Genomic DNA, 11,906 nt, shown 5'->3' on the forward strand with positions numbered 1-11,906 from the left:
GTTCTGGAATTTTGAGCTTCTCTAGGTTACCTCACGTGGGCATTGAGCAGTTGCACGTTGTCATGATGACACCACACGTGCCACTTTTCACATTGCCCTTACGAATCTGTCACCTCTTAAAGAGCAACCTTGGTCATATCCCCTGCCCTGAAATTGCCCGCAGAGCAGCCGGGGTCTTGAGAGCAGCTTTGATTCTAACCAGAAGCAGGATGCCGTTGGAAAAGGAGGGATGGCCGTGCAAGGAGGGGGCCGGGGCCCTGAGCAGAGGCAGCCCCCGCTGCCTCCATCTCCTGGCAGCAGCCAGAGCTGTCTCTGAGCTGCTCCTGGCCCTTTTCAGCTCCACACCCTGAGGCCAGGACAGGCCATTGAGTGTCCCCAGGCCAGGGCTGCAGCCACAGTTGAGCTGAGCAGAGGCCGGTGGGGACACCAGGTCACACCACACAGCGGGGACTAAGTCCCTCGCTGTCAGCCCTGGCCTCCTCCTGGATCAGACCCCTTTCTGTCACAACCTGGCTGTAGCAGATTCCCTGTGAAGGGACAATCCCCATCACATAGGGAAAATGTCCGCCCCATGCCCGAGGGCTGTCAAGAAAAGGAAGCCAATCACTTATTTCATGATCATCAGAGGATCCTACAGCGCTGGGGCCATCAGCCCCATGGACATGGTCCTGCCCTGCCCCAGAGTGCTGCCAAGGGACTCGGACATGGTCGTGTTCACAGCTTCACTGCTGCTGTCTCTGCCTGTGCCCTCAGACACCATCCCCCTGCCTAGAACCTCTCGGCTCGGCCCATTTCTGGAGGACACAAGCTCTAAGCCACCAGGGTGGCTTCTCCACCCATCCACTGCTGCTCGGCTGGAGCGCTGCATGTGCCGCATAGCCCCAGCTGAACTCGGTGGCACTCCGCAGGGTCTGTTCTATGGGGTCACTGCTCTGGCTGCAGCGGCTCCCTGTGGCTTCCAAGCCCGTCCTCCTAGGGTCACATTCACCCTGCTCTGCCTGGCCAGGCAGCTCTACCCGGCACCACGTCTGTCCACACGTTCCAGAGAGGACACGTCCCAGCAGAGGCACAGAGTAACTTTGTGAAGGGGCAGAGCCAGCACAGGCAGCGAAGGGTCACCGAGCACGGTGGAGCTTGGCGGGGAAGCCCACGACTGTGGGAGGTTTCTTGCAACCATCATTGTCCCCAAATCCAGCACAAAGTTGCCTCTGGGCACCAGAGTAACGTTCGTTGTCTCACAGGTAGGTGAGGGATCCATAGTCCCGAACAGCCTCACGGCTGCAGCTAAATGACACTGAAGCATCTTTACTTTGTGAATCTCACGGTAACTTGCTGATCTCAAAGTCCCCTCGAAAGACTAAAGCCCCCTCATTCAGCCCGGCTCATTTCTAGACGGTCGAGGAGCGTTTCCCACCAAAGCTGTGACCCAGAGAAACTGCCTCCAGGAGCAGCAGCAGCTGCTCCTGCTGTGCCCCTTCGCTTGGCCCTCCCAACACCCTTAGCACTACCTTGGGGAATAGGCCTCCAACACTAAAAACTGCATTTCTGTTCAACACCATGCAGCAGTCCCCCAGTCCCTCTGCCTCCCAGCACAATCCGTGAGACAACATTGCTGGCACCCTGAGGGCAGGAAGTGCCGCTCGGGGTGGGGGAGGGGGGGGATGGACAGGAGAAACGGGAACACATTGGAGTAGAACTGCAGAAATCGGTGTTAAGATCATGGCCTCGGACTGCTCAGGACAAGCAGCAGCTTCTCTGTTTCAGGCTGGCAGCAGCTTGAGGTTTACACAGGTGCCGACAGCACATAAACAACCCCCAAAGAATTCTTACTCCAGGCGGCAGGTTTCAGTACAGAAACTTTCCAGGGGGAAAATAAACAACAACAAGAAACAAGGAGCTGTATGTGTATAATTCCCCTATCTGTAGAGTTTTGCTTTACATTCACTGGCCCGTCCAACAGGGCCTGCACATCAGGACACATTCACACGAGAGCCGAGCGAGGCCGACGTTGGCGACGGCACAAACGGGGCCTTTGCGGAGATGTCAGAATCGCCGTGGCTGGAGTGAAGCCTGGCGCTGAGGCCAGCGCAGGCCCCCGGACCCCGCGCCTGCTGCTCGGGGTTCAGCGCTGCCCCGTCCTGACGCGGCTGCTCCGCAGAGGCTCCACTCTGGGCCGCAGCCCCCGGCACCTCATGCCCGTCCTGGCCGGGGCTGGAGTCGGGGCCGGGGCCGGCCCATAGAATCATAGAATCATAGAATGCATAGGGTTGGAAGGGACCTCTAGAGATCATCTAGTCCAACCCCCCTGCACACGCAGGGTCACCTAGAGCACGTGGCACACGAATGCGTCCAAGCGGGTTTTGAAGATCTCCAGAGAAGGAGACTCCACAACCTCTCTGGGCAGCCTGTTCCAGTGCTCTGTCAACCTCACTGTTAAGAAATTTTTCCTTAAGTTCCTGTGGAACTTTTGGTGCTTCAGTTTGAGGCCATTACCTCTAGTTCTGTCGGTGGCCACCAGGGAAAAGAGACCAGCACCATCCTCTGCACTCCCTCCCTTGAGGTACTTATATACACTGATTAGATCCCCTCTCAGCCTTCTCTTCTCCAGGCTGAACAGACCCAGCTCCCTCAGCCTCTCCTCGTCGGGCAGATGTTCCAGGCCCCTGATCATCCTTATGGCCCTGCGCTGGACTCTCTCCAGCAGCTCCACATCCCTCTTGTACTGTGGAGCCCAGAACTGGACACAATACTCCAGATGAGGCCGCACCAGGGCTGAGTAGAGGGGCAGGATCACCTCCCTCGACCCGCTGGAGATGCTCTTCTTAATGCACCCCAGGATCCCATTGGCCTTCTTGGCCACAAGGGCACACTGCTGCCTCATGGTCAACTTATCCTCCATCATTACACCCAGGTCTTTCTCCGCAGAGCTGCTCTCCAGAAGGTCAGTCCCCAGCCATCCGCGTCGCCCCTCAGTTCACGCGGCAGGCGCGGAGCAGCAGCTGCAGCAGGATGAAGATGGGCGCCATGACCAGCCCGTACCAGAGCTCGCGCGTGCCCTCCGCCAGCTTCTGGCACAGCAGCAGCTCGAAGACGAACTTGAGCCCCAGCACGGTGAGCACCCAGAGCAGCCGCAGCACGGCCAGCCGCTTCTCGCCATCCCGGCAGAGCCGCACGGACACGATGGTGCTGAAGTAGGTGCTGAGGCCGTCGGCGGCGAAGCAGGGCCCGAGCACGGCCCGCCAGGAGAGCGCGGCGGCCGCGCCGTCCGCCTTGAGCGCCAGCAGCATGGAGCAGAGCAGCAGCGCCAGCCCCTGTAGGCCGAGCTCGCAGGTCGCCAGGCGCAGCCACTGCCCCAGCTCGCGCAGCGACAACAGCAGCGCCGCGTGACGTCAGCGCCGCGCCGTGATGTCACTGCGGCGCCGGGGGTGACTTCGCGCCTGCTGAGAGCCTCACTGTGGCTGGGACGTCGCTCGGCGCTGGGTGATATCGTCAGCGGCAGCTCAGTGGCTCCCGGCACCCCAGGATCCCCCTTCCTCCGATTCCTCCTTCCCCCAGTTCCCGCGTCCCAGGTTCCCCCTTCCCCCGGTTCCGTCGTCCCCGGATTCCCCTTCCCCCGGTCTCTGCGTCCCCGATTCCCCCTTGCCTCCGTCTCCGCATCCCCAGTTTCACCTTCCCCCGGTTCCCTCTTCCCCCCGTCTGTCCTTGCCGCGCTGGTCCTGTCACTCTCTTCCCGCTTCCCGCAGTGCCTCTGTCCCCAGTTCCCCCAAGTCCCCGTGACCCCCTGTCCATGGTGCCCGCGGCTTCCAGTCCTCGTGTCCCTGGGACTTTGATCCTTTGGTTCCCCTTTCCGGCGGTGCCCCTTTCCGCTGTTCTCCATGTCCCCAGTTCCCTCATGTCCCAATGCTCCCGTGCCAGGACCCCCTTACCCTGGTTTCCCCATCACCCTGATCCCACCACACCCCTGTATCCCGGTTCCGCTTCCCCCGATGGCTCCGGTTTGCAAGTGTAAAGTTTTCAGAATACTGTATTTTCAGAAGGAAGAACATGTCAGCCAGGGCATTAGCTTAGGTTGAAAATTTGTCTTATTCCTTCTCTCTTACCAGTATGTTCTTTTAAGCTCCATGTCCAAGCCCACCCCCATTCCCAGGAGACTCAAAGATGCAATTCTCTTAGAGATGAGGCACTTCTCCATTCTGCTGTACCTCTTCTAACGACAAGAATGGGCAGCCTATAGGGACATATCTTACACTTACGAACCAGCATTCAGGTGATCAAGCTGGTGCCGACACAAGCACCCTTGCTCAAACCTTCAGAAAAAACATTATTATCCACCCACAGCAACTTGAGAGAAAACGACAGGAGCTTTTAGGGCCTGTGTTCCACATCCTTCATACATCTAATGGCTGCATCATGTGATTTCCTCAGCAGCTTGGCATACTGCACTTCTGCTTTCTCTTCACAGGACACCGCATCACCCATGAGTCCAAATTCACTGGCTTGAGCTCCCAGTGCTATCAGGATAAAAGTGGGTCAATGTGTAGGGCACATTAAACGCAGCCAACACCTACCACACACCTCCACTGGCTTACGGCAAAAGACGAAGACAAGAGAAGCCAATCCAGAGTGCTCCCTTGCACCCATCACAGTCCTTTACCTGGCTGTAACTGCTGCTCAGCGAGATTAAAGCCCTGCTGGAAGAAGCGTCACTGCTTCACAGAGCCTGCAGCTGAAGGCTGTGGCCTGGGATACGACCCGAGGCAAAGCTGGGACTGCCCAGGGGGGCAGCTTGGGCTGTAACTCAGCACCCTTTGACCCTGGATCACAGGAGGAGGCCTAGAGGAAGGGACTTGCTTCCCTGCCAGGTTGTGCACTGGAGCTATTTGTACTGCTTCAAGAAGCAGAAAAACACAATTAGCACTGCACATGCAGCAGCCTCAAACTCTCCTCCTTCCTCTAAATGCACAGCAAAACACAGACATGCAGCTTTCTCTGAATAAAATGCAACAATGCTAAAAAGCCCTCTTCCCAGCTCCATGGAGAGGTCACAAATTCCTTGTCCTGCTTCACGGCGAGTCTGTCCGACTGCCCTTTAGCAGCCCACTATCTCCTCCTTTTTATGGCTTGTTTCCTCTTCAGTTCTCCCCTCCACTCCCCTCTCCTCACCAATTTAGCATTCCTGTTTTGAATTTTAATATGCTGCAAGTAATTCTGATGTGTTCAGACAAAGGAGTTGAGAATTGCACTTGATCAAGATACCAACTTAAAGAAGATAAACAGGCATTTATGATACATAGCTGCATTCTGCATCCCTAGAAGGATCTGCTGCTTACAAGTTGTGACCAAGTTAGTTGATGCCAGCGTGTATCTGAAATACAACCAGAACTCAAAGAAGGCATTCAGGCTGAAAAAGGATGTAGGTGAAAGCTCTAGAATAAAGAAAATATGTTTTTATCGTGCTAGATGGCATGAGCATGCCATAGCACTTAGCTATTTTATTTGAAAAAAAAATTATTAAAAAAAAAGGTTTAAAAACACATTTAAAAAGCCTGTTATTGTAAGTGCTACCAATAACTGCCAGTCTGAGGACAGAGGTAAGGCTTCTTACTTATGCACTCATCTCCGCATTTGGCTCACTCTTCCTCCTTTTCATCCTCTAATAGGATTTGATACAGCTGCTTTGGAGTCTGCTCATTTCAATGAAACTTAAATTATCTAGAAATGTCACGTAGCCCCACAACACAGCCGCTAAGAGACTCTTACCTGTCACTACAATGAGGAAATTTCTACAGCATGAAGACGTGTAAAAGAAAATACAACAAAGTTTTTTCTCAACTTCCCCAGCAAGAATATTTCCCCAGCAAGAATATTTCCCAGAAGTGTGAAATATTCCCTCATCCCCAAAACTCATTTATGGGCAGTGACAACTCAGCATATTCCACCCCCTGTGCTAGCAGGGAAAAGGGCCTGGACGGGAGGTTACAGGAAGTGCTGTGGCCAGGGGTGAGAGTGATGGAAGAGGGAAAAAAGCTTGGGGAACAGTCCCATCTATGCTGCCCATGAAAATAACACTGATGGGGAGCGGATGGGGAGCAAGGCAAGGACCGTGTTTGCCCACATGCAGTGAGTGCCTCCTCTGGCAGCCAACCTGCATCAAATCATGCAGACGATAAGCAACCAGGGACAGCAGTTGCATGCATGCTGCAATGGATCCTGCAAAATCCTTCTTTGTTCTCCCACTGTTCTCTGAGTCCACATACATTTTACCCTTTGCGTGTAGAATTTTTTCCTAATATCTAACCTGAACCTGTCCTGGCACAACTTGAGGCCAATTCCTCTTCTCCTATTGATAGTTGTTTTGGAGAAGAGACAGACCTCCTGCCTGTCCCGATCCAGTGCCGGGGAGGTTTCAATAAGATCCCAAGAGTGAGATTTAAGACACAAATGAGGTCAAATGCCGTACAACCTTGTAAACTTTATTCTCATAAGCGCAATAGGACAGAGAGAAGAAGGAAAAAAGAAAGAAGGATAAGCAAGCAAGCGGAAGAGAGAGATGTAGCAGGATTATAGTTACCACCACCACCAGTCCAGCTAAGTGTCGTTGGCTCTGCTTTGGTGCAGGCACAGGTGCCTCGGTGCTGGTGATGTCCTGCATGCTCCTTGGTGCAGGTGATGTTCCACACACCTCGATGCAGGTGATGTCCCGGGAAAGAAGCTGTGCACCCCAGAAGAAACCACACACATCTGGGAAGAAGCTGCTGCACGCTCCCCCCAGGCGGGGAATACGAAGTGCTTTTACGTCCCTGTACTTGCGGAGTCCGCCTCCCTTCTTTGCCTGCTCTGGTGCTCCTCTTCCCCCAACATGAGTGCCAGCCCTGCTCCATAGACACTGCTGGGCATTGTTTGGGCCTCGTGTTAATCTCACAGTCCTCCCAGAGGTAGGGTGCCAAGGTCAAGAAGTAGGTAATTGTAGGGAGACGAAACACCTGGAGCTGACATCACGGTTTTCCCTGAGCCAAGGCCAAGGAGTTATGGCAACAATGTCGAGACAAAAGACAATTCAAAACAGTCTCTTACACTGCCTCACTACAACTTTCTTTCAGGTAGTTGTAGAGCGCAATAAGGTCTCCCTTGAGCCTCCTCCAGACTAACTACTCCCAGTTCCCTCATAAGGTTTGTGCTCCAGCCCCTTCCAACTTTGTTGCCCTTCTTTGCACACACTCCAGTGCATCAATGTCTTTCTTGTAGTGAGAGGCCCAAAACTAAGCACATTATTTGAAGGACAGCCTTACTAGCACCGAGCAGAAGGTACAATCACTCCCTTAGTCCTGCTGACTACATTATTCTTGACACTAGCCAGGATGCTGTTGATCATCTTGACCACCTGGGCACACTGCTGGCTCATGTTCAACAGCCGTCAGACAACACTCCCAGATCCTTGTCTGCTGTGCAGCTCTGCAGCTGCTCTGCCCCAAGCCCGTAGTGTTGCATGGGGTTGTTGTGACCAAATGCAGGACCCAGTACTTGGTCTTGTTGAATCTCCTACAGCTGGCTTCAGCCCATCAATCCAGCCTGTCCAGATCCCTCTCTGTGAGTGAGGAGGAGCTGGGGACCAGCAGTGTCAACTGCCAGCTGTGTGGATCCTGAGAAGGAGGATCAAGCTCCTCCCCTGCTTTGGTGCAAGGCAAAGTTTTGGCAGGGGCAGGGGGACAGACGAGTGTGAGCCACATGGGGCACTGAGGAAGGCTTTGCTGTTGGGGTGACAGAGGAGAAGGGCCTCTGCAACCAGGAGACCCCTGGCTCATGGGAGAGCATGCTGGGGAAGCCATGCTCCCTTGAGGGAGATGGTCCTACTCCCCAAGGCATGCTCCCCGCTTCTGGTACTGTGAGGAGATGTCCCATCAGGAGTCCTTGGGCATGAGACACTGACCTGATGGACCCACTCTCTGACAATGCCAGACCTGCAAGATGTTTTGCATCACCAGGAAGCCAGAGCTGAGAGAGCTCAATGCCAGCCCCTGTAGTAGCAAGTCGTCCCATGGAGTCCAGGGTTTGCAAGGGAGCAGAAAAGTTTGGAACACTCCTTCCTTCCTGGGGCTCTCTTACATCAGGGGAGCTGCTGCACTGTGACCAGTCTGGGAAGGGAAGAAGAATTGATGGTGGGAAAGTAAAGCTGTGATCCTGTCCTGGTTTGGATCTTACGCTCCTCTATCCATGCGGGGTAGCCAGTTGAGAGTCCTCTGCACATTCAGGGAGAAGAAATATGCTAGCAGTTGTCATCTCTTTGCAAGGTGGTGTCATCTCCTGGACGCTCATGGTGAAGAAACGCTATAGCATTTTACCAGGGACAAGCAGCATACCTTAGTCAGTTGCACTCATTGCAAGAGGCTAATTACAAAGCTTATGCCCCATAACAATTGTGCCACTTAATGGTGGATGTTGTTAGCACAAAGATCTTGCACTGGTGAATAAAGTTTATTGGTTGACCCCCTATGGATTATTTTACTGTCTCCCTTAACAAGCTAGCAGGACACCGTGTCATTGTGGGCATCAGGTTCTACCTTCTCATGTTGTCTGTGGAACAGCTGGGATCTTGAAAAATAAGTCAAGACCCATCTTTAGAGCTATGGGGAGAGGAGGAATACCATCTGTAAGAGCATGAGGTCAAGGATTGACAGCAGGCAATAATGTTACACTAACCCTAAAATGATTGCTCTCTGACCTAGTGAAAGACAAATTCAAAGGAGAAAGGCTTAAAACTACGCAAGGCGTTTGTTACAATGACAACACAAAAGAAAGTTGGTGGGGATTGCACAGGTGAGGGACACTCAAATAATACCTTTATGCCATTCTCTTGTCATTCCTAAAGCCTTGAATGAAAATAGGTGGCTATCTATAGTTGCAAGAGACAGCTTGCACTGGACACTTAACGAAATTAGTAAATGTTGCACCTACTGGCTATCCAATCAAGGATGGACCTGCCCTACCATGCCTAGTGCTTCAAAATTATGCAGTGTGAAACATTTCTATGGTACCTGCATCGGGCAGAGCACTTGTGATAATAAGACATGCGTGATTTTGGATGCGTGTGTGTATCTGCCCTCAATGCTATTCTTTTTGAAAATGGTGTTAATCTGGACCTGGCAACCTTTCCCACTGCAATGGGACATCTGTTTTTGACCAAATTACCAAGCAGATTTAGTAGCTAGCTGCTCATATGACTGAACAAAAACTGTCTTTCTTTGCACCATTTAATACTTCCATGCAGAACAGTCAGAGCAACATTCCATGAACTAGACAACTTTCTCAGCTAATTCTCAGATTGCTTCAAGGCTTAATGGAGAATCTGCATTTGCCCAGGTTGTGCCACTCTCTTAAAGCTTTGGGTGAAAAGAAGCTCAAAATGAGACTGCCCTAGTTACCCTGAGGATTTGATTCATTCATAGGAGAATGTACTGAGGGCCAGCAACTTGATCTCGATGATACTGATCTCGATGATACTGTATTAAGAAGCATTTCAGTACAGAAGAGCTCTTGGGAGAGTCTTCAAACAAGACCAGAAAGAGCAAGGAAGATTTGAGAGTGTGGAAGAACTATGTGCCATCGGTGCCAACGCTGTTAACTACTAAGAGAATTTGGCATTAAGCTTCTGAAAGGGGCTAATGTACAATGAAGTGTAACATACTGTGACCGAACACAAGTGCTCCCCAACCTGGGCGCATGCATTCCACTGAGGTGCCTAAACAAGGAATCCGAAAGTGACTCTCCAGCCCGCTCCTCCTGCAGACACACACGCTCATCCTTCCCACAGCTGTCGGAGCATCTCCTTCTGCTCCTGCTGACCTGCCTGTCCCCAGGAGAACATCGAGACAGGTGCGCCCTGGCTTGATGACCATCGCCTAAAGCAACAGGTGACTGGTGACAAGCTGGTTGTCCACCTCAGTTCAGGGAGCAGGAATGATGCTGATTTTTGCAACACTGTCTCTGTCAGGGGATTAAGGTCCCAGCTGCCAGGCCTATATTCCCTCACTTCCAACATACTGTCAGACTAGCGAGGAACCACCACTCTCTGCATCGTATTGTCAAAACATGCAACTTCTATGGTGCTGCTCCATGCCCAGAGAACTCTTTCCCCTTCTCCCCTGGCAAAGATGATGTGCCTCCCAAGCATCGAGTGCAGGTGCATCCCACTCTCCCTGAACCTGGGATAGCCAAAAGCTTTGTGCCAGCGGCAGAGCTGTAGCCCCTCTGGCGACCTGCAAGCTCTGCCTCTTTATGGGACCAGCACACCATGACCCTGATCCCAGCCATCCAGCCGCACCCCAGCAGCTCACTACTCACTGCCCACAGGTTGTGGCAGCAGGACCTTCAAGGCTACAGCCAGATATATGGTCAGGAGGAAAAGCATCCTCTGGTCAGCCCCACCAGGAGCTCCATCCTTCTCCTCCCATCTCTCCAAGGGGGCAATGCAGGGGACACCTAGGCAAAGTCAGGCCACCCGCCTAGGGCTGGAGGTGGAGGGTTACGCAGTAGAGAAAAAAAGGCAATGGCAGCAACAGATATCTCAGGGCGTTGTAGACATCTCCCCTGCCACACCATATCTGCAGAATGTTATGGACAGAACACTTTTGTCAGTGCAATCACCCCTTGCTTCACAAAATGGGCCTTCTGTGTTTCATGTAGGCAGGAAGTCAGCATGGCCATCTGGCTGACTCCATGGAGAGGCAGGGGGCTGGGACACGCTTACGAGTCTGGAGACCTAACACGCAGGAGCCACTTTGCTGACTAGGTGAGAGCCACCTTCCTCCTCATCTGGCCCAGCATTTCTGCCCTGAACACAGAAAGCTGGAAGGCCACAGCTTTGGTGGACTAAGGGCACTTTTCCACTCTCACCAAAATAGGCCTGACTAGCTGTACTGCCAGGCAAGGTGTGGTGGGGAAAGGCTGCCACTGCCGAAGCTGAGTGGAAATGCAAGCTTGCTTCACGGGGCCAGACTTGTGGCAGGATGGCTCGAGTTGGCAGCACAGGCAGCACAAAGAGGTTTGCCTGTCCAGCTCCGTGCCCACGATACCTTCTCCCCTCTCTGGCCAGGGAGCTGTGGATGAATGCGGCTGATGAATGTTCCCGGATGTTTGATCATGTAGTCACAGTGATCAGCTGCGGTTACAAACACTGGGAGATTGCCACCATCTGTCTTCATCAATGTGGGCATGGTGGTAAGCGGTGTCTCTGGGCAGAGCCTGCACACACTGGGCTCACTATCCCATGGGCAGGGGGCAGACTGCAGCTCAGTGGGGCTGGGCTCCTGTCCCACAGGAGCTGCATTCCCCTCAGTCACCCAAACCTGGGTTCATTTCCGCCAGAGGGTCATGTCTGATGGCCAACTGTTCATAACCATTTGCAAGTCATGCAGCCCTTGGGCCCATTCTCCACTCAAACGTTTCACAAATGTCTCAAACTGAGACTCTGCAGGAGGTTCAGAGGATTCAGGGAGTGCTGTTGGCTCTGATAATCAGTCAATCTGCAACAGGGTGTGTTTCAGCTGCTGAACTGCATGGACTTTGAGCAGGAGATTGATGAGGATGTCCTGGGTTTCCTGCAATTGCATCTGCACAACTAGAGGTTGGTGATGCACAAGATGGTGATCACAGGCCTCATCACAGCCCTTCCTCGCACACTCACCTCAACAAGTTGCACATCTTGGGGCATCTCGTGGTCATTTTGTGCTGGTGGTGGATCTGGCCCACAGCGCATTGGGGCAAAAGAAGAGGGACAACCAATCATCCACCACTCTGACCCCTTTGTTCCCCGTGGCTTGTGGCATCCACTGCTGAGCTGCTCCCATCTTCCTTCCAGCCATCTCAAGCTGTTGGAATTCGATATACTGCGAGGAGGAAACTAGGCAAAA

General features: G+C 53.0%; 1 protein-coding gene across 1 annotated transcript; it reads right to left on the reverse strand.

The window, feature by feature from the left end:
• Window positions 1–2,969: 2,969 nt before the first annotated feature.
• LOC148594105 (transmembrane protein 203-like) lies at window positions 2,970–3,386 on the reverse strand (the record flags this gene model as incomplete). The annotated part of the gene is made up of 1 exon (XM_088528027.1): window positions 2,970–3,386. A coding segment is annotated over one exon (417 nt), but the record flags the coding sequence as incomplete, so codon positions are not given.
• Window positions 3,387–11,906: the final 8,520 nt, after the last annotated feature.

The sequence above is a fragment of the Tinamus guttatus genome, unplaced genomic scaffold (assembly GCF_059628265.1).
Source record: "Tinamus guttatus ecotype Peru unplaced genomic scaffold, ASM5962826v1 Tinamus_guttatus_pri_ptg000297l, whole genome shotgun sequence".
NCBI classification, from domain to species: domain Eukaryota; kingdom Metazoa; phylum Chordata; class Aves; order Tinamiformes; family Tinamidae; genus Tinamus; species Tinamus guttatus.